This window comes from Mobula hypostoma, chromosome 8 (genome assembly GCF_963921235.1).
Source record: "Mobula hypostoma chromosome 8, sMobHyp1.1, whole genome shotgun sequence".
Lineage (NCBI taxonomy): Eukaryota > Metazoa > Chordata > Chondrichthyes > Myliobatiformes > Myliobatidae > Mobula > Mobula hypostoma.
Genome location: NC_086104.1, coordinates 133,186,061 through 133,209,780, shown reverse-complemented (window position 1 = coordinate 133,209,780; position 23,720 = coordinate 133,186,061). Strand labels below are relative to the sequence as shown.

Here is a 23,720-nt window from a genome sequence, read left to right as displayed (position 1 = left end):
TCTCATTGCAAGCCCTCGTGGATGACAAAGACTTCTTGTTCATAGTTCTTTTGCTGAGTTTTGTCCTGCCTTTTCTCTACCAACCTTTCAGCACTGGAAACAGCTTCTTCATACTCAGTACAAAACCATTTCATGATGATGACCTCCTCTGCCCAAACTGCTCTTGACTTTGCCACCTTCAATGCTTGACTTTATTTCTCACAAAAATAATTTCTCATTTGTGGTTGCAATTCCACTTTTGCAGAAATTTTCGCTAAAACCTCACTGTGCAAATTTACGAGGAAAAATAAGAACTGAAATGACAGATTTTACAAAACACTATGTACACTCAAACGCACTTAGATTAACACTACCAAGGACAGAAGGAGGAAGAAGAGTAATAGACATAAAAATTTACACACCAGTCAGATAAAGCTTCTAAGGATATATTTTCATCAATGAAAACAGGTTTCAGCACTCCACGTGGGCATATGCAATTCTGATAAGAATTACACACCACTAAACTTAATTGAAAGTACAGTCCAGAAAAATGAAGACATTATCACTATTGAAGAAAAAGTTAAATAATGAAAGAGCAAGACCCTCCATGGAAGACATCCCCACAATCTGAGCAGACTAGATGTCAACAAGGAAGCGTTGAACCCTTAGCTCAGAGTTGGAGACATGTTCCTAGAAACAGAGATGCTCCTTATGCTGATACAGGACCAGGTGGTTAAAGCAAAAAATATAAAAAAAATACATAATAAATGACCAAAAAAATTCAAGAACGTTATTGTAGAAAATGCCAAGAGAAACCAGAAACAATCCAACACATTACAGGATCCTGCAGCAGCTTAATTCAATCTGATTACTTACACAGGCACAATTAAGTGGCAAACATCATTCATCAAAATCTTGCTTTAATAGACAATCTAATAAAATACATCATAGTTTACTATAAATACAAGCCTGATCTAGTTTTAGAGTCAGAGTTGTGTAAATTATAACCGAACCATCATTACAGAAAGGACAATCCACACTGACCGTCTGGATATAATAATATAGGATAAACAAGTAAGAAAAGCTTACTTAATATATGTAACCATTCCAAACATATACAACATACAGAAACTAATAAGAGAAAAACACTACAAATATACTGAATTAAAAGAGGAAATTAAAAGATTATGGAACATGAGCAGGATATACATTTTCACAATAGTAAGACTTGGCAGTATGGAGGATCAGAGGATACTTGGGGTCTGAGTCCATAGGACACTCAAAGGTGCAGCGAAGATTGACTCTGTGGTTAAGAAGGCGTACAGTGCATTGGTCTTCATCAACCGTGGGATTGAGTTTAAGAGCCAAGCAGCAATGTTACAGCTATATAGGACTCTGGTCAGACCCCACTTGGAGTACTATGCTCAATTCTGGTCATCTTACTACAGGAAGGATGTGAAAACTGTAGAAAGAGTACTGAGGAGATTTACAAGGATGTTGCCTGGATTGGGGAGCATGCCTTACAAGAATAGGTTGAGTGAACTCGGCCTTTTCTCCATGGAGTGACGAAGCATGAGAGGGGACCTGATAGAGGTGCATAAGATGATGAGAGGCATTAATCATGTGGATTACCAGAGGCTTTTTCCTAGGGCTGAAATGGCTAATATGAGAGGACACCATTTTAAGCTGTTTGGAAGTAGGTACAGAGGAGATGTCAGGGGTAAGTTTTTTACGCAGAGAGTGGTGAGTGCGTGGAATGGGCTGCCGGTGATGGTGGTGGAGGCGGGTACCGTGCCCATGGTCTGTTCTTCATCAATTTACGGTATGGCTTTGCACTGTTGTAACTATGTGTTATAATTATGTGGTTTTTGTCAGTTTTTTTTAATTTTGGTTTGTCCTGTGTTTCTGTGATATCATTCTGAAGGAACAAATTGTATCAATTCTTAATGCATGCATTGCTGACTGACAATAAAAGAGGACTGCGTGTCCTCATAATCTAATCTAATCTAATACGATAGGGTCTCTTAAAATACTCCTGGATCGGTGCATGGAGCTTAGAAAAATAGAGGGCTATGGGTAACCCCAGGTGATTTCTAAAGTAAGTACATGTTTGGCACAGCATTGTGGGCCAAAGGGCCTGTATTGTGCTGTAATTTTTCTATGTTTCTATGTTAATATCTACAGCTCATATCATCCCAAAGTCACTACCCAATAGCATTAAACAATTAGGCCTACAGAGCAATATCTATATAAACCTTCAGAAAGCCACAATATTAAACACCACTGGAAAAGTCGGGAAGTTCCCAGCAAATGACAAATGAGTATGCTTGGCTATGCCCGTACCTCATGTTTTACCAGCTTGAGATGAGAAAAATGAATAAATAAATAATGTGAGACTATGGAATGATCTGTCTTGATGGCATGCAAACAAAAGCCTTTCACTGTATGTCACTATATATGACAATAATAAAACAATTACCAATTATCAAGTGCTATCTAACTGATCATTTGGAAACCCCGATGGCTTGGCTTCCACCTCACCTGATGATATACCCTGTATTTCCTTTAAATTCACTAGGGCCCCAGTTCCTGAAGTCCCTATCTCTTACTAGGGCTCCAATTCCCAAGTGCTTTTCCATTTTCTAGGACCCCTATTCCCGAGGTCCTTTTACATTCACCTCACTTGCTGGAAAATGTACTCTAAGAAATGAAATAAAAATGAGTTGTGGTTTTAGTAACATCCAATAGTTCAGAGATTGTCAGTCTGACACTTACTAAGTCCTGAGCGTGCTGAAATATCAAAGCTTTACTGTACAGGAATGGTGAATGCTTTAGAGCAACTTACAGGCTCACAGTGAGTGTAGCTAAATGGGGTTTAATGACTATTGCAATCCAGCACTCCAAGATCCAGATCTATCTGATCTATCTGCTGAGGACAGGTTAAATCTCGATGCAGCCACTACCAATCTGCTTTGGGGACACAGTTTAGTACCTGCCTGTTACTGCACATAAATTAAAATCTGTGTCGATGAAATATTTACCTTGACTGATAAGTGATAGCTCGTTCGTATTAGTAATTAAGATAAAAAATATTTGTTATGAAAATGTTGGCTTTAAAGTTCTCAGTTACGTCCTTCAGAATTTTTTATTGGTGTAGGATATGTTGTAATCAAACACTCAGCAATGTCGTACTGATAGAAATGATGAAAAGGGAATGGAAGAAGTTTCCTCCGTAAACAGGATAAATCCCAGATGAGAGCTGTCAAATAAAACTGAATGTATGAATCCATCAGTGGGTACAATTAATATAATATTTAATTCAACGGTTGATTGAAAGATACGTGCACCTATTGAGTTGTCAATCATACTTACAGCACAGGGACATTTTTCCCCTTTTAATTCCCTTCTTTTCCTTTGTTGCAGAACCAAAGCAGATTCCCTCAAGTCGCAGTTCGATAACAAACCCACCAAGACAGAGGCGAGACTCAGGCAGGTTCTGCCAGCTCTGCACTGCTTGGTTTAATAACCCGATGATGGCACAGCAGCATTACGACGGTAAAAAACACAAGAAGAACGCAGCGCGGGCAGATTTATTGGAACAACTGGGGCAGACCCTGGACCCCGAGGCACTCAGAGGTAAAGCTTTGAGAGAAGTGTTCATAGAATTCAAGGTCATGGAATTTCATCTCTGCTGTCAGCATTGCAATATCCTACAGGCAAGAGACCCTTGCATTAAACCAACAGTACGGATCACAAATGTACAAGTTATAGTCACACAAGCCAGTCAGATCCTAACCTCAGCACTGACAGCCAGCTCCCAGCTCCCCGAGGGTACCCATGATGAAGAGTGGGCTCAAATCATTCAGATGCTGGTTGTAATAAAATATTTAGCTTCAGGGGCCATTCAAGGCCTGCCCCAGTCAGCATTTTGCCCAAGTCAGAATAATTGGCTTGCCTTTGACACAAGTGAGCAGCCCACGTGAGTTTGTTACACTCATGGTGATGGCATGGAAACATTTCCGAGTGTTCAGGTTGGATGTAGGCTGTCCATGGTCAGGCTGGGTTTAACTTTATCCCTGGGCAGCCTTCAGTCAGAGAACAGTGAACAAGATAGTCTGCCAAGAGAGTTAATTGGTCATTGCGAGATTTTCTTTCATGAACATATCAACATTTAATTTTGGAATGCCATTGACAGAATACTTGTCAGTAAGTTGTCTGTTAACCTCCCTGACTCAGTGAGATCACAGAAGTAAAAGATCCTCTGTTGCAGTTTATGAGTTCATTTTACCCTACCTTAAAAATCACCTCAACCCAGGTACCACAGCTTGTCTCTTCCATTACCCATGCTGCAGTCAATTATTCAACATTTTATTTTAATTTATTTTGAAGTTATTTATGGATACAGTGCGGAGTAGGCCATTCAGGCCCTTTGAGTCTTGCTGCCTCAGTAACCCCAGACAAACCCGATTAACCCTAACTAAACTCAGCACAATTTACAATCATCAATTGGTAGGTCTTTAGACTATGGGAGGAAGCCAGAGGACCCGGAGAAAACCTACACATTTCACAGGGAGGACGTCCAGCGACCCTTAACAGAATGGCGCCAGAATTGAACTCCAAGCTCTGGAGATACCTGAGTTGTATTACCACCACACTAACAGCTACGCTACCCTGGCACCCATTTTCACTATTTTCTTCTTTCTTGTTGGAGCTCAGCACGCGCACCCTTCCCTTTCTCCCCAAAAACGTAGCGAGTGAGAGAGGAGTAATCTACACAGGCAAGGTGTACTTTATGCAAATACAGCACATTATAAAATCCATCACCTATAGAAAGCAAAAGGGCTTATTTTCAAGCTGGGTGCTGCTTCATGTGTTAGCCCATTCGAACAAATCCAGCAATCAAGGTTCTAATTGAAGTCATTATCACCATCATCATCATCATCATGTGACATGTCAGCTGACATGAGCGATCATGGTCTCATGACCATGATTGTTTTGGGGAAATTTTTCTGCAGAAGTGGTCTACCGTTGCCTTCTTCTGGGCAGTGTCTTTACAAGACAGGTGATCCCAGCCTTTATCAATAGTCGTCAGAGATTGTCTGCCTGGTGTCAGTGGTGAGATAACCGGGACTTGTGATATGCACCAGCTGCTCATACGACCATCTGCCACTTGCTCCCATGGCTTCTTGTGACCCTAATCAGTGGGGGGGGGGGGTGGGGGGGTGCTGCACATTGCACAAGCGTGACCTGTGGGCTAGCAAAGTGAAGGAGCACCTTACACCTCCTTTAGTAGGGCCACATCTCCACCCTGCCAACCAGTCTGATTAAAGTAACCGATCTAAACATTCGCTTTTAGTTTCTTACAATTTGGATATGCATAACATAATGAAACATAAGAATCTAAACACGGGAAATTCTGCAGATGCTGGAAATTCAAGCACCACACATCAAAGTTGCTGGTGAATGCAGCAGGCCAGGCAACATCTCTAGGAAGAGGTACAGTCGACATTTCGGGCCGAGACCCTTCGTCAGGACTAACTGAAGGAAGAGCTAGTAAGAGATTTGAAAGTGAGAGAGGGAGGGGGAGATCCAAAATGATAGGAGAAGACAGGAGGGGGAGGGATGGAGCCAAGAGCTGGACAGGTGATTGGCAAAAGGGATATGAGAGGATCATGGGACAGGAGGTCCAGGAAGAAGGAAAAGGGGGAGGGAGAAAAACCCAGAGGATGGGCAAGGGGTATAGTCAGAGGGACAGAGGGAGAAAAAGGAGAGAGAGAGAAAGAATGTGTGTATATAAATAATGGATGGGGAAACCTTTGAATTTATTAAAGTGATTGATAGGCTTATTTCATTCTGTTATAAATGCTATGTTTATTTCTTTTCTTTTTTTATGGTATTTTCTATTTCCATTCAGTGATTTTTAATAAAACTGATATAATTTTTAGATTTTCTTGATTTATTGCAAGGTATTTTGTTTAAATACATTTATAATGTGTGCGGATAAATTTCCATTTCAGCCAGGAAAAGTATTTCATTGTTTTTGCTGTAGTTTTAATATTCTCTTTAAATTTAACACGGAACATTTCCTCAGCTTTTATTATTAATGCAGTTTTAGTTCATTAATCCTATTTTTCCTTTCCCTTTTGGTTCACTCTCTGGATGTTTTTGAACATTTAGATTTATATTTTTTTTCCCACTTGGCAAAAATATTCAGAAGGCTTATAAAGTAAAATTGTTCTACTGCTTTCGGTTTATCTCAGAATTCTTTACTCTGTGTTTCAATTTAAATAATTATTTAGAACTGCCTTAGCCCTCCTCACCTTACCTCTGCACTGTGCAATATTCAGTGCCTGTACATCTGTGGGCTATCATCGTTTTTCCAGTGCTGATGAAGGGTTTCAGCCCGAAATGTCGACTATTTACTCTTTTCCACAGATGCTGCCTGGCCTGCTGAGTTCCTCCAGCATTTTGTGTGTGTGTTGCTTGGCATCTGCACATTTTCTCATCTTTGTGCATATACATCTGAAGCACTTTACTTTCATTCCTATCTGACAAAGAAAGTGTGGAAGACAGTTCTGCTGCCTCACAGCTCCAGTAATCTGGGATCAGTTCTGACCTTAAGTGCTGTCTTTGTGGAGTATTAGAGTTCAACTACATGTAAACAGGCCCTTCGGCCCAACTTGTCCATGCTGACCAAGGCGGCTACCTGAGCTAGTCCCATTTAACAGCATTTGGCCAATTCCCCCCAAAACCCTTTTGTATCCATGAACCTGTCCAAATGTTGTTTAAATATAACTGTACTCACTTCATCCACTTCTGCTCCATATACCCATCACCCTCTATGTGAAAATGTTGCCATTCAGGTCTGCCTTAAAGCATTCCCTCTTGCCTTAAACCTAGCTCTTCACACTCTCCCCAAGGCTGCTCTGCAATAATTCAGTGACTTCCAGAACCCGGGCACTGGAAAACAGTGAACCGTCCTGGAACCCTTTGACCATGTGGGTTTCTGCCAGCGCTCCACCTCCTCCCACACCCCCAAGATGCCAAGCTTGGTAGGTTAATTGGCTCTTTGTAGATCCCTAGTGTAGGTGGCTGCAAAGTGAATTATGGGCAAGCAAATGAGAATAGGTTACAAGGAAATACTTGATACTTTATTGTCGCCAAACAATAAGTTAGGGGATAGGATACTTTGATTGTTACAGTAACCTCAATGGGCTGAAAAGCAAATTTCAATGTAGAGAGAAATGTGAACTATTAGTTTTTGCAATGATGATCTCTCTATTAATATGATGTTGAGGATGAGTCAAAAATTAGAGCAATAGTGCATAAGGGACATTGATACATAAACAATGATATTATTCTGCTGTTAGTAATCAGGACAGATGATCTGAACTCAGATCTCACCATGGCAACCAGGAAATTCAAGTTCACTTAATTAAATTTTAATAAGTCCCTCTAATGGTGACCATGAAATTACTAGAGATAAAAACACAACAGGTTAACAGAAGGGAACCTGCCTTCTTAATCTGGTCTGTAGGTGACTCCAGGCCAGTCAGTGTTCATGATGCTTAATAAACCCATGAAGTGGCCAAGGGCACAGGACATGAGCAACAAAAGCCAGTAACACCAGCACCCATAAATAAATTAAGAAAGCGCATTTGGGAGAGAGAAAAAAACATCAAAGAACTGCAGATGCCTAGTGCAGTCCTGCTGAAGGGCTCCAGACCTAAAACACTAATTGTTTCTCTTCCCATAGAGATTCACAAGTGACGCCGGGGACTTGAATCTGGAGTAATGAGCAGCTGGAGGAACGCAATGGGTCAGGTAGCATCTATGGAGGGAAGTGGTCAAGTCAACATTTTGGGATGAGACCCTTCAGCTGGACTGAAACATGGAAAGGAGATGGGCAGTGTAAAAAAAAGGTGGAGGGAAGGAGTGGAGTGAGAGCTGACATGTGATAGGTGGATCCTGGTGGAGTGGGAGTAGGGTTAAGCAGATGGAGGAGGGGAGAGTGGAAATAGTGATAAGGGCTGGGAGGTGATAGATGGAGGCAACAAAGGGCTGCAGACAGTGGAATATTGTACGAAAGGAAGGCGGAGCATGAAGATAGATGAAGGTCTGGACCCAAAAACACGGACTGTCCATCACCCTGCACAGAAGCTGCCTGGCCCACTGAGTTCCTGCAGGATTTAGTCTGATTCTCTATCCACAGATGTTGCCTGAGCTGCTGAGAATGTTCTGGTTTTATTGCACATTTGGAAAGAAATCTGTCAGAAATCGTGACCCTAGATAGGAGTTTAATCAAATCCGATTATTTTTATATAACCTATACATGATATGTGACCAATAAATAGAAAATAGGAAATGCTAGCGGGTCTGTTAATTCATGGTCCACATACCAGAGTTAAGAAAAATTACATGGCCCTAAGACATAGAGGCAGAACTTAGGCCATTTGGCCCATCGAATCTGCTCTACCATTCCTTTGTGGCTGAATTATTATCCCTCTTAACCTAATTCTCCTGCCTCACTCTGTAAGTTTTGACACCCTTACTAATCAAGAACCTACCAAACTCCATTGTAAATATACCCAATGACTTGGCCTCCGCACCTGTCTGTGGCAATGAATTCCGTAGATTCACCACCCCCTGGCGAAAGTAGTTCCTCCTCATCTCCATCTTGAATGACCAGCCCTTTAGCTACATGCCATTTGAAATGTTTTCTGCCTCAGCAAATAAGTCCTGGCTACAAGACAAGTAAGAATCACTTAACACACTTACTTTGCCCCGAAAATAGACTAAATTGAAGATGAAAGCTTTTCTGCTACATAGAGACCTGGGGTCTCAGAGGAGTTCTGAAAGTATCTCCAATTTGATAAGCTTTGTTCAGACATTCCTTTGATTCCCTTTATCATAGGAAATAAGGAAGGGTTAAAATGTGATCTGACAGTGGCTGAATTCTATCTTTAAAACTATTGTTGAGAAAGTTAAAAGAAAAATGCAACATGGAATATAATGTTCTACTTGTAGAGAAAGCACAGTGAAGGCTTGCAGGCTCGAACCTCCATGATAATAGCAGCATTTGGTTTGGCTGAGGACACTGCAAATGTTAATTTGCTAAATTGGTGATCACATTAAACTTCAAATTCAAATGGATAAATTGGTTTATTATTATTACATATTGGGGTCCATTATTAAGAATAAGATTTTGGGGTACTTGGAGGTGCATGATAAAATAGGCCGAAGTCAGCATGGTTTCCTTGCGGGGAAGCCTTGCCTGACAAATCTGTTGGAATTCTTTGAGGAAATAACAGGCAGGACAGACAAATGGATGAGTCAGTGGATGTTGTTTTCTTGGATTTTCAGAAGGCCTTTGACAAGGTACCACACCTGAGGCTGCTTGACAAGATAAAAACCTGTGGTATCATAAGAAAGATACTAGCATGGATAGAAGATTCAGCCCAAAGAAGAAGTCCTCTAAAGGGAGAATGAAGCAACTGTGGCTGACAAGGGAACTAAAAGACATAATAAAAGCAAAAGAGAGCAGAAATTACAGGGAAGGTCGAGTATTAGGAAGCTTTTAAAAACTAACAGAAGGCAACTAAAAAGGCATAAAGATGAAATATGACGGTAAGCTAGCCAATAATATAAAAAAGGATACAAAAAATTTTCTCAGATATATGTATTGAGTAAAAGAGAGATGACAGTCGACATCAAACCACTGGAAAGTGACATAGGAGAGGTAGTAATGGGGGAGAAAGAAATGGCAAAGGAACTTAATACTTCACTGTGTATAGCAAAAATGCCAGAAATGCAAGTGTGTGCGGGGAAGAAGTGAGTATTGTTGCTTTTACTAAGGAGAAGGTGCTTGGGAAACTGAAAGGTCTGAAGGGTGATAAGTCACCTAGACCAGGTGATGGCCCCCAGGGCTCTGAAAGAGGTAGCTGAAAAGATTGTGGAAGCATTAATAATGATCTTTCAAGAATCACTCAATTCTGGAATAGTTCCAGAGGACTGGAAAATTGAAATGTCATTCCACTCCTTAAGAAGTGAAGGAGGCAGAAGAAAGGGAATTATAGGCCAGTTGGCCTGACTTCAATGGTTGGAGTCTTTTATTAAGAATGAAGTTTCAGGGTAATTGGAAGCACATAACACAACAGGCCAAAGTCAGCGTGGTTTGTTTAAGGGGAAATCTTGCCTGACAAATCTGTGGTAATTCTTTGAGGAAATACCAGGCAGGATAGACAAAGGAGAGTCAGTGGATGTTGTTTATTTGGATATTCAAAAGGCCCTTGACAAGGTGCCACACATGAGGCTGCTTAATAAAATAAGAGCCTATAGTATTACAGGAAAGATACCAGCAAGGATAGAAGGGTGGCTGCGTGGCAGGAGGCAAAGAGTCAGACTAGAGGGGGCCGTTTATAATTAGCTGCTATTGACTAGTGGTGTGCAGTAGGGATCGAGGTTGGGTGTTGTAACATTATATGTCAATGTTCTAACACCCAATGTCAATGGCATCTCCTCCATTTCCATCTGCACTCACCCCATCTTCGGGCCACCTGAATAGTGACAGAGTTCCTCATGTCCTTAGCTACCTATTGGCCTCCCCATCCAACACATCATTTTCCGCAACTTCCGCCATCTCCAAAGGGATCCTACCACAAGCACATCTTTGCCTTCCCCCCATCCCGCGCTCTCCGCAAGGATTGCGCCCTCCGCGATTCCTTGCTGGTGGTCTAAGTTCTACACCTGCCCATTCACCTCCTCCTTCACCTTCATTCAGGGCCCCAAACAGTCTTTCCAGGTGAGGCAACATTTCACCTGCAATCCCGCTGCAGTAGTCTATTGTGTCTGGTGCTCCCGATGTGGCTTCCTATACATTGGTGAGACCTGTCTTAAATTGAGGGACCATACCTGCACTCCATCCACTAAAAGCAGAACTTCCTGGTGGACAAACATTTTAATTCTGATTCCCATTTCCATTCCAATTTATGCCAAGATGTGGCCACCCTCAGAGTGGAGGGGCAATACCTTATATCCTTTCTGGAAGCCTCCTACCTGATAGCACGAGTATTAATTTCTCCTTCTGGTAAAAATTTTACCCCCTCTCCTCTCTTTCTCTATTTCCGACTTCTGCCTGTCACCTCCCCTTGGGTCCCCTCATCCTTCCCTTTCTCCTATTGTCCTTTCTCCTCTCCTATCTGATTCCTTCTTCCCCAGCCTTTCCAACCCACTAGATTTCACTCTTACCTTCCAGCTAGCCTCCTTCCCATCCCCCCACCTTCTTATTCTAGCACCTTCCCCCTTCCTTTTCAGTCCTGAAGAAGGGTCTCGGCCTGAAACGTTAACTGTTTATTCATTTCCATAGATGCTGCTTGACCTGCTGAGTTCCTCCAACATTTTGTATGTATTCCTAGGGAAGTGCATGGTCACGCACTTTGGTAAAAGACATAAAGATATGGACTATTTTCTAAATAAGGAGAAAATTCCAAAATCAGAGATTCAAAGGAAATTGCAAGTCCCCGTATAGGGTTGCCTAAAGGGTTATCTTGCCCATTGAGTCAGTGGTAAGAAAGGCAAATGCAATAGTAGCATTCTTTTCAAGAGGACTAGAGGACTAGAATACAAAAGCAATGATGTAATGCTGAGGCTTTATAAGTCATTGATCAGACTGAACTTGGAGTATTGTGAGCAGTTTTTCGCCCCTTATCTTGCATTGAAGAAGGTCCAGGGAGGTTCACAAGAATTATTCTGGGAATGAAAGGGTTAATGTATGAGGAGTGTTTTGATGGTTCTGGGTCTGTACTCATTGGAGTTTAGAAGAATGAGGATGGGATCGCATTAAAACCTATTGAATATTGAAAGACCTAGATAGAATGAATGAGGAGAGAATGTTTCCTATAGTAGGAGAGTTTAAGACCAGAGACACAGCCTCAGGATAGAGAGACATCCATTTTGAACAGAGATGAGGAAACAATTCTTTAGCCAAAGGGTGGTGAGTCTGTGGAATTCATTGCCACAGACAGCTGTACATGCCAAGTCTTTGAGTATATTTAAAGCAGAGGTTGATAAGTCCTGATTAATCAGGCAATCAAAAGTTATTGGGGGAAGGCAGGAGAATGGTGTTGAGAGGGATAATAAGTCAGCCATGATGGAATGGCGGAGCAGACTTAATGGGTTGAGTGGCCCAATTCTCCACTTTTGATGTTATAGTCTTATGGTCATATTCTGGGGTACTGTGAAAAACCTGGTTTTGCATAGCATCCACGCAGATCATTTCATTACAACAGTGCATTGAGATCATACAAGGTAAACCAATAACAGAGTGCAGAATAAAGTTAGAGAAGAAGCGCAGTGCAGACAGATAGTAAGGTGCAAGGTCAAAACTAGGTAGATTGTGAGGTCAAGAGCCCATTTTCTCATATTACAGGACCACTGAATAGTCTTAAAACAACCGGATAGAAGCTGTTCTTGAGTCTGGTGGTATGTACTTCCAGGCTTTTGTATCTTCTACCCGATGGAAGGGAGAGAAGAGAGAATATCCAAGGTGGGTAAGGTCTTTGATTATGCTGGTTGCTTTACTGAGGCAAGAAGAAGTCACATTTCAGCCACTTTTAATCCAAAAGCAACAGAACAAGTTAATCGCACATTTGCTGAAATTGGTTTACCAACAACCTTTGCCCTTATACGGTTATATCAATGTGTTTGCACTGGAGCTCCGAACAGACAGGTTAGATCCCCTCCAGTTCACCTACCAGCCCCGACTAGGAGTTGAGGATGCCATCGTCTACCTGCTGAACCATGTCTACACCCACCTGGACAAGCCAACAAGCACTGTGAGGGTCATGTTTTTTGACTTCTCCAGTGCGTTCAACACCATCCGCCCTGCTCTGCTGGGGGAGAAGCTGACAGCGATGTAGGTGGATGCTTTCCTGGTGTCATGGATTCTTGATTACCTGACCGGCAGACCACAGTACGTGTGCTTGCAACACTGTGTGTCCGACAGAGTGATCAGCAGCACTGGGGCTCCACAGAGGACTGTATCGTCTCCCTTCTCTTCACCATTTACACCTCGGACTTCAACTACTGCACAGAGTCTTGTCATCTTCAGAAGTTTTCTGATGACTCTGCCATAGTAGGATGCATCAGCAAGGGAGATGAGGCTGAGTACAGGGCTACGGTAGGAAACTTTGTCACATGGTGTGAGCAGAATTATCTGCAGCTTAATGTGAAAAAGACTAAGTAGCTGGTGGTAGACCTGAGGAGAGCTAAGGTACCGGTGACCCCTGTTTCCATCCAGGGGGTCAGTGTGGACTTGGTGGAGGATTACAAATACCTGGGGATACGAATTGACAATAAACTGGACTGGTCTAGGAACACTGAGGCTGTCTACAAGAAGGGTCAGAACCGTCTCTATTTCCTGAGGAGACTGAGGTCCTTTAACATCTGCCGGACGATGCTGAGGATGTTCTACGAGTTTATGGTGGCCAGTGCTGTTGTTGTTTGCTGTTGTGTGCTGGGGCAGCAGGCTGAGGGTAGCAGACACCAACAGAATCAACAAACTCATTCGTAAGGCCAGTGATGTGGGGATGGAACTGGACTCTCTCACGGTGGTGTCTGAAAAGGGGATGCTGTCCAAGTTGCATGCCATCTTGGACAATGTCTCCCATCCACTACATAATGTACTGGGTGGGCACAGGAGTACATTCAGCCAGAGACTCATTCCACTGAGATGCAACACAGAGCGTCATAGGAAGTCATTCCTGCCTGTGGCCATCGAACTTTACAACTCCTCCCTTGGAGGGTCAGACATCCTGAGCCAATAGGCTGGTCCTGGACTTATTTCCTGGCATAATTTACATATTACTATTTAACTATTTATGGTTTTATTACTATTTATTATTTATGGAGCAACTGTAACAAAAATCCAATTTCCCCCAGGATCAATAAAGTATGACTATGACTATGACTAAAACTTTCAGTTCAGCCTCACAGGTTTGGGCCACGTCCCAGAACAATCCTATTGTGCACTAATTTTCCTCACACTTCCGTCAACGCTCGATAGATTCTACCTCTCACCAATACATGGGAGCAGTTTACAATGGACAATCAACCTACTGACCCAACATGGAGAAGTCAACCAGTGTACCCGAGGGAGAACTCACTTGATCGCAAACTTATATAGAAAGTACCCGTCGTTAGGATTGAACCCGGGTCAATGGAACTGTGAGTCGGTAGAAGTCAGGAGAGCAAAAAGAAGGCATGACATTGCTATAGCAGACAAGGTGACGTCGAATCCTAAGGGCTTCTACAGATATGTTAAGATCAAAAGGATTGCAAGGGACACAATTGGTCCTCTGGAAGATCAGAATGGTAATCTATGTGTGGAGACAAAAGAGATGGGAGAGATTTTTAATGGATATTTTTGCAGCTGCATTTACTCAGGAGATGGGCACAGAGTCTATAGAAGTGAAGCAAAGCAGCAGCAAGCTTACGGACCCTGTACAGATTACAGAGGAAGAGGTGTTTGCTGTCTTGAGGCAAATCAGGGTGGACAAATTGCAGGGGCCTGAGCAGAGATATTCATATCATCCTTAGAGACAGGAAAGGTACCAGAAGACTGGAGGATAGCTAATGCTGTTCCATTCTTTAAGAAAGCCCGTAAGAATAAACCAGGAAATTATAAGCTAGTGAGCCTGGAATTAGTATTGGGGAAGTTATTGGAAGTTATTCTAAGAGACTGGGATTCTGAGATTAGAAATAGTCAGCATGGCTTTGTGCATGCTAGGTCATGTCTAACCAGTCTTATAGGATGTTACCAGGAAAGTTGACGAAGGCAAGGCAGTGGATGTTATCTACATGGATTTCAGCAAGGCTTTTGACAAGGTCCCGCATGTGAGTTTGGTCAAAAAGGTTCAGTTGCTTGGCATTCAAGATGAGGTGGTAATTTGGATTAGACATCGGCTTTGTGGGGAAAGCCAGGGAGCGGTAGTAGATGTTTGCCTGTCTAACTGTATGCCTGTGACTAGTGGAGTGCCACAGGGATCGGTGTTGGCTCGGTCGTTGTTATTTGCCATTTATATCAATGATCTGGATGATAATGTGTTTAACTGGATCGGCAAAATTTATGGATGACACCAAGGTTGGGGGTGTAGTAGACAGCGAGGAAAACTATCAAAGTTTGCAGCAAAATATGGAGCAGCTGGAAAAATGGGCTGAAAGTTGCCAGGTAGAATTTAATACAGAGGTGTTGCACTTTGGGAGGACCAACCAGGTTAGGTGTTATACAGTGAGCAGGAGGGCACTGAGGAGTGCGGTAGAACAAAGGGATCTGGGAATATAGGTCCATCATTAATTGAAAGTGGTGTCACAGGTAGATATGGTTGTAAATAAAGCTTTTGGTACATTGGCCTTCATAGGCAAATGTAATGAGTGCAGGAGATGGAACGTTATGTTGAAGTTGTATAAGACTTTAGTGAGACCTAATTTGGAGTATTATGTGCAGTTTTGGTCACCTACCAAGAGCAGAGATATAAATAAGATTGAAAGAATACAGAGAAAATTTACAAGGATGTTGCAGGTACTGAAGGGCCTGAGTTACAAGGAGAAATTGAATACGTTAGAACCTTATTCTCTAGAATGTAGAAGATTGAGGGGAGATTTGATAGAGGTATACAAAATTATGAGGGCTATAGATAAGGTAAGTTTAATTAGGCTTTTTCTGCCGACTACAACAAAAGGTCATGGGTTAAGGGGGAAAGGTGAAATGTTTAAGGAGAACATGAGGGGAAACTTCTTCAGAGGGTGGTAAGCACGTGGAATGAGATGGCAGCGCAAGTGTTGGATGCAATTTTGATTTCAATGTTCAGGAAAAGTTTCGATAGGTGCATGAATGGGAGGAGTATGGGGGTCTATGGGTCAATGGGACTGGGTGACACTACCTCGTTGCATATCTCACATTACCAGTGAGAGGCTGTTGCAGCTGACAATCCATTGAAGACATTGGAAATAATTTCTACCATGAAAAGGGAAACCAAGATGTGGCCCTACTAAGGCATTTTTTTTCTTTCTACATGAAAGAAACTAAAATGAATATCTATAAATTCTCAGAAACATCAAATAGTGGAATAATAAAAGAAGATGCAGACAGGTGAGGTACAGGTAGCACTTGGAGAAAACCATAATGTTTAAGATGTGTTTATGGATATTGAAATTTAATGACATTTTGAATGACTAAGAGACATGATGAGTCTTAAGTGGGCAGAACTGTTTCAGAAGGAGTTTTGGAAAGGTTGCACTGTTTGGACAGGGTAAAATCAGTAGGTTGGAGCACTTTATAAATAAAAGAAAGGGAGGACTGGTGACATCAACATCTCAGAGAGTCATAAAGACTTAAAGCATGGAAACAAGCCCTCTGCTCAATTGGTCAATGCCAACCAAGATTTCCATCTAAGCTAGCCCCATGTGTCCATGTTCTTCTAAACCTATCCTTGTAACTGTCCAAGTGCTTTTCAAATGTTCTTAATGTACCTGCCTCTCCCACTTACCCTGGCAGCTCATCCCACACATTGAACACCCGCAGGATGCAGAACTTATCCCTCAGGCTCTTAATAAATCTCTCCCTTCTTACCTTAAACCTACAGTATTCCCTTGAGTTGTTGATTTGCCCAAAATCTCGGAAAGTCACCACTGAACCCAACGCAAAGAATTAAAAAGTTACAGGAAAAGCTGGAAATATTCGATGTGCCAGACAGCTTCTGTGGTGCTAGAAACAAAGTTTTCAGGTCAGTGAAGGAATTGAGAACTAATGTTGGGTCCTCAACTCAAATGATAACACTTTTCTTGCTCAATATGTGCTGCTGAGTTTTCAAGCATTTTATTTAATTTTTCAAGCATTCATGAAGTTTTGTTTCTGTTAAAAGTTGTGTCAAAACATTTAATGGAAAGCTTTTCAAATTCAAATTGTCATTCACCCATACATGAATACCCATAAACACAGCCAAACGATGTTCTGTCATGCCAAGGTGCAAAACACAGTATTAACAGTTACACACAGCACAAAGCACATATTTATATGTTTACTGCTATCATATATATATCGTCACAAAAATAATAGTGGAAGTTCTTGAGTGTCATTTTCTGTAAAGTTATGATGCTTGGGATGTTGTCCTAGAGCCGCTTTTCTGCAAGAACAAGCCTGCAGCAGTCCAATTGTTGCTCACCAGTACAGCCGCTAATAATCCAGTTTGTCTTCCATATGTAATCCAGCTTGTCTTCCATCGAGTGAACACTAGAGGGCAGCACCGATGAGCAGGTCCAGCCCCTAACCCAGCCACGCCACCCTTCCTCCACCATCTCCTCCTCTGGGCTGATGCAACAGGCAACCTGCATGAGGACCTGGCCAGCGTAACAAGTGAGACCATGCAGCTCCTCTGCCATCGGTCTCGCCAATGAAGCAGCGAACTCGACTTTCAGGATCCTACATTACCAACGTCCAACAGGGCTTTGCGATCACAATATAACGGCCAAGGCAATTAGTTCATCATTTCATTACTGAAGCAACAAACAATCAGTAGGCTGAGCAACACCCGTGGGAGGAAAGGAATTGTCTATGTTTTGGATTGAAATCCTGCATCAGAACGACAGACCCCCTCCAAACCAGTGAGTTCCTCCAGGTTGTTTGTTGCCCCAGATACCAGCATCTGCGGTCTCTTGCATCTCTTGAGGATGGAGGAGAGAAGAACATAAAGCTGAGTCAACAATACAAACCAATCATTAGACTACATCTGTACAAGAAAGGATAGATTAGTCTCGGAAGGAGTAGAGCAAGATTCAAACTAGGACTCCAAACGCAAGACACTGAGGAGCAATTATACTTTACCTAAGAAGCAAATTGGATCAGCTGATTGAGGTTTTTCAGATAGAGAGGATTAGATTCACAATGGGAGGGAGTTAGAAATAAAAACGACAAACAGTAAAATTTTGGAGAGGATGCAGTGGGTGGGAAGAGAGTGGAGTCCTCTGACACGGCATGTTGTAAGTGCACACTCAAATTATAGTTTTAACAAATGATTAGTAGATACTTGCTGACTGGGAAATTAAAGAATGGAAGCTCGCCTTCAGCTCTGTGCCAATCATCTGATATAGATTTGAATGCACGTTGAACGTTTAATTACATATTGATTTGTCACACAGAGAGTCATAGCAGGTGAATGAAGAGCGAGTATAGGTGACTGGATAGAGAGCACAGATGACTGGAGAGAGAATGCAGATGAATGGGGTGGGTTCAGGTGAATGGAGAGAATATATGTGAGTGGATAGTGAGTACAGATGAATGGAAAGAATATATGTGAGAGGATAGAGAGTGCGGGTGAATGGAGAGGGTGTAATTGAATGGAGAGACTACGGGTGAATGGACAGACAGAACAGGTGAATGGAGAGACAGTTCAGGTGACTGGAAAGAGTGCGGGTGAATGGAGAGAGAGAGTTCGGGTGAATGGAGAGAGTTCAGGTGAATGGAGAGAGTACAAATAGATGGAGAGACTACAGGTGACTGGGAAGAGTACAGGTGAATGGAGAGAGAGAGTTCAGGTGAATGGAGAGAGAGTTCAGGTGAATGGGAAGAGTACAGATGAATGGAGAGAGAGAGTTCAGGTGAATGGAGAGAGAGTTCAGGTGACTGGGAAGAGTACAGGTGAATGGAGAGTTCAGGTGAATGGAGAGAGTGCAAATGGATGGAGAGGGTTAAGGTGAATGGGGAGGGAGTACAGTCATGCGTTGAATGTCTAGAGGGGATGAATGGCCTGCATTTGTTCTTTCAACAAGATGTAGATCAGCTACACGGTATGTTTCAAGGGAAGTGACATATTTCGGGAGCAGAAAGGGCAGCGGTTATATTTTTAGCAGTGCAAACACATCCAAACTGCTGCTGACTCTCTGCTGGTGTTTGTCCGACTCTGTTGGACAGCTCACGACTCACTCAGCTTCAGCAACAATAACGCAGGTCACTCTCTAATAGCCCTTCACCTAAAAATAACTTTAATGCAGTTCTGGCTCATCCTAAATTTGTGCTTCCTCATTCTGGGAACAACTTCCAGTATTTCCTATGTTGGTAGATTAATAAAAATAGTATAGGTTATATATACAAGTCCTGATTGTGCTTGAAAGCTTTTTTCTGCCTCCCCTGTTCATTAACTGCTTGAAACTTTGTCGACCCCATTTCGATTATCAGTCTTCCTTACAACAGATAAGCTGATCCCAGTACAGTTCATCCACAAATAAATAAGCTTAAGATTGCATTAAGTTCTGGTAAGTTTTAGTTGTGTATAAGATTATAAGAGGCATAGATAGAGTGGACTTTTTCCTCGGGCTGCAGTGGCTAATACCGAAGGATATCCTTTCAAGGTGAGCGGACAAAATGTAAGTAGGCTTTTTACGCAGAGAGGTGGATGTCTGGGGTGGTGGTAAATGGTGATACGAAAGAGATATTTAAGTGGCTCTTAGATAGGCATATGGATGTGTAGGAGGGAAGGGTTATTGAATGTGGAGTAGGTTCATATAGTTTAGCACAACATCGTGAGCCAAAGAACCCTTACTGTGCTGTATTCTTTGATCTTTTACATTCTATATCCTAAAAATTTCAGACCTGATAAGGTTGGTGTGAATCACTATTGCTAGTCTTGTTTTAGTTAAAGTCAGTTGTTGAAGTTCAAAGTTAAATTTATTTTGAAAGTACATACATGTCTCCACATACAACCCTGAGATTCTTTTTCTGTGGGCATAGTTAAATCTATAGAACAGTAACTGTAAACAGGATCAATGGAAAATTGCAAATACAAAAGTTTGGGTGTGATGTCAGGGGAAGTTGGTCCCATTAGAAGCTGGGAAATCACAAATTATTGCAATAGCACAGTTTAGAAAGCTCTTTGCACTGGAAAGCATAGTAATCATGTATTGTAACTGTAACCTATAACACACATATTGTACTCTAGGTATTCACTCATGCAATTTGCAATCAAGTTCAATTTCAGGTTTATTGTCATTTAACCACATACATGTATACTACCAAATGAAACAGTGTTCCTCCAGACCAAGGTGCACAACACAGTACATATAACTCACAAACAACATATAAAGTAATATTACCAAAAAATAAATTAACAAATAATAAAATTTATTCCAGAAGATTGACATTAGCGTAAGTTGCATTTACGATACAAGTCATGGGCACTACTGTAGCGTAGCCATAAGCACAACACTATTACAGCTCAGTGCATTCCAGACTTTGGAGTTCAATTCTGGTGCCATCGGTAAGGAGTCTGTTACATGCTCTCCATGGAATGCTTGGGTTTTCCCTAGGTGCTCTGCTTTCCTTCCAGAACCCGAAGACATGCTGGGTCGGATAATTGATCATTGTAAATTGTCTCAAGACGAGGTTAGGGTTAATCTGGTTTGTCGGGGGATGCTGGGTCAGCGTGGCCCAAAGGGGCAGAAAGGCTTAGCCTATGCTGGATCACTAAATAAATAAAATCAAGAGTATAATTCTCTAGGTGCATCGTTAGGTATTGAGAAATGGTCGCAGGGAGTTCAACAGTCTCACAGCCTGGGAGAAGAAGCTCTTTCCTATCCTAGCAGTCCTTGTCCCAACGCTGTGCTACCTCCTGCCTGACAGTAGGGGGTCAAAGAGATTGTGGGATGGATGGGAGAGATCACTGACAATGCCTGGGTCCCTTATGTGCTTTGTAATTGATTTGAAATGAAGATCTGACAGGGAAATACGTTGCCAGCACCAGGAGCCTCTGTCCTCTGTATGTGTGGCATAGCCCGGAACTTTGCAGTATGTTTCTAATATTGATGCTCTGAGACTGGTGCATGAGTTGGCCCTGAAGCTGACACAGGTGTGTGGTTGTAGTCCAAGTGCAGACGGAGAGACACTGCAGTGGATAAACAGTTCACTGATTTACAATGAGGACTGTGCAGGATTAAGGGGAAACAATAAACACTCGGTCAACTGGGCCATTAACTAAAACTCTCAGACTGCAAGCTAATGCCAACACTGTGGCTGGGAGCAATAATTTATTACTAAATGAACACCACTGCTCTGCAGCATCAATCAAAATGGTAATCTTCTTTCCTGGAACAAGGATGAAGATAAGCAGATGCTTTTGGTCAAGTCTCGATAATTCTGGAACGGGAGGAAGGGAGTTAAATACCACCACAATGAAATGCTAATTGGCTGGAACGTGCGTACTCATGATTGTGATTGCTGAAGCCATTCCACGGCCCGCCTGAGAGGGTGCACAGACCCCACGGCAGAGTCTGTGGTTGCGACAGGGGCCAGCTCCCTAGGCGCAGCTCCTGAGATGCCAGAGACCTGTGCCGGCCCAAAGTTCTAGCTGAGAGTCTTGTCCAAGATGTCATGGGCAGGAATCCAACAATGTTTCTCAGGGCCATACCCCTCCCCATCCATGAACTACTAGACCCTGCCCCACACCCAGTGAGATGCCACAAAGAATAGACTAGGTACCCATCCACCATATGGGGAGGAGGGGGACTGGGGTCATAGGGGGAGGTAGTCTCCGGCTTAAGCACTGAAACTTGGAACACTGGGTGGATCTTCATTGATGATGGTAGGTGCAATCTATATGAGACCTCAATTAGAGCCTTCTCCACTATGAGTTGTCCCACAAAGCACGGGGCCAACTTGCGTGTCTCGACTTTCAAGGGAAGATCTCGAGATGCCAACCAGACTTTCTCCCCTAGCTTGTGAGGCCTCGTCTGTCAGCAAAGCCAACCAGCATGCCGGGCATGTTGTTTCTGAGCGCACAGCAGAGAAGCTCGAACCCACCTCCACATGCTCTTGCAGTGTAGGAACCAACTGTTCAGCAACAAGAGCTCCTGTGTCAATTTCCTGGCCACGGAAAAGCAGTGGCTGGAGTCCCTTCTGGCATTCAAAGTGGGACATGCTAGTGAAGGGCGACTGGAGATTATTGCAGGCATTCTCCGTCCAAACCAAGATGCAGGTTTGGAAGAGGCAAGGCAGTGCAGGGACGTCTCCAGCCCTTGATTCACTCTCTCAGACTGGCTGTTAGATTGGAGGTGGAAATCAGATGAGAGGCTGGCCGTGGCTCTCAGAAGAGAACAGAAGGCCTTCCAAAAACGGGGTGTGATCTGTGGTCCTTGATCAGACACTGTGTCCTAAGGAAAGCCATGCAGCCTGAACAAGTGCTGAACAGTGAGGGTGGCAGTCTCACAAGCTGATGAGAGAGCAATGAGGTGGGCAGCTTTGGAGAATCAGTCCACAACCACTAGAATGGTAGTTTTTCCATTATAGGGGGGCAGGGGTAGTGAGGCACAGGCAGCAGATATAGCAGACCCACAGGGTGCTGGTGTAACGTCTTGATCTAAACACAAGTGGGACAGGCAGAGATGAAGACGTGGACGTCCTGGGATATAGATAGCCACCAAAATTATCTCTTGATAGATTCCAGGGTCCATTGAATTCCTAGATGGCCAAGTACATGGGAGAAGTGACCCCATTCCAACACTCTGGGCAGGGGCAAACAGTCAGTCGTGAGGTCCCCCTACTGGGCCTGGATCCGAATGGTGGGAGGCCCTCACCTCTTCCTCTATTCCCCAAATTACCAGAACAGTAATGCACCAGCGAGAAAGGATGGGCTCTGGAACATGTCGAACTGCCGGAAAAGAGCATTGGCTTTTGTATTCTTGCTTGCGGAACGGTAGGTGATGATGAAATTAAACCGGGTGAAGAAGAGAGCCCAATGGGCTTGATGGGAGTTGAGTCTCTAAGCATCCTGAATGTAGGAGAAGTTCTTGTGATCTGTCCAAACCAAAGGGAGTGTTCCTGCCTCTTCAGCCAGTGTCAGCATGCTTCCAGGGCCTCCGTGTCAGCCAGCACCTCTCAGCTCCTAACATGGTAGTTACACTCAAGCGACAGGGAAGGAAAACATGGGGGTTGGAGCCAGCTATCACAGAAGAGGGCTGGAAAGTACTGCCCCAATGCCAACGTCTGAGGCATTCACCTTGACAGTGAATGGCCTGGATCGGTCTGGGTGTCGCAGGACTGCGGCAGGAGTGAAGCAGTGCTTTAGTTCCAGGAATTTTTGGTCTGCTTCACTTGTCCAATGGAATCCTGCAGAGGTCTTCCTGCTGAGATGCAACTGAATTTTCTGATAAAGTGAGGATAAAAGTTTGCAAACCCCATGAAGTGCCACATCCGTTTGACTGGAAGTGGTTTGGGCCACTCTCTGACTGCCTGAATGTTACACGAGTCCATCTGAACACTGGAAGTGGTGAGTATATATCCCCAAAATGACATTTGCTCTTTACAAATGCCTCTTCTCTAGCTTGGCATAAGGTTTATTGTCAGAGAGCCATCTGAGGACCCTCCGGGCATGCAGAGTATGTTCCTGACAACAGTGGGAATAGATCAGAGTGTCGTCCAAATATGTTCCGAGCACACCGTTGACCAGGGCTTGAAAAGCAGCAGGGTGTTGGCCGGATCAAATGGCATCATGAAGTGCTCATTGTGGCCAGTGTACGTGTCGAATTCTGTCTTCCACTCGTCCTCTTCTCGGATACGGACTAGGTTGTAAGCATTACGCAGAGCTATCTTGGAGACCGGTTGCTCCTTGGGAAAAGGGGTAGCCGCTCTTCACTGTCATGTTGTTGAGGGGCTGATAGTTAATTCAGGGACAGAGCTTGCTATCCTGCTTGCTCACTCC

The 23,720-nt window shown here is 43.1% G+C and overlaps 2 protein-coding genes across 3 annotated transcripts in view; one reads left to right on the top strand and one right to left on the bottom strand.

Annotated features, from left to right (window-relative positions):
- LOC134350976 (zinc finger matrin-type protein 4-like) overlaps positions 1–23,720 on the top strand; it is a 317,635-nt gene that overhangs the window by 175,758 nt on the left and 118,157 nt on the right. For both annotated transcript variants that reach the window (XM_063056919.1, XM_063056918.1), the window contains exon 5: positions 3,403–3,615. In XM_063056919.1, the coding sequence (XP_062912989.1) occupies positions 3,403–3,615 (213 nt within the window). The remainder of the gene's footprint in view (positions 1–3,402; positions 3,616–23,720) is intronic.
- The window catches only part of LOC134350977 (zinc finger BED domain-containing protein 5-like), a 121,222-nt gene that overhangs the window by 59,633 nt on the left and 37,869 nt on the right, over positions 1–23,720 (bottom strand). The gene's annotated exons all lie outside the window — the stretch shown is intronic.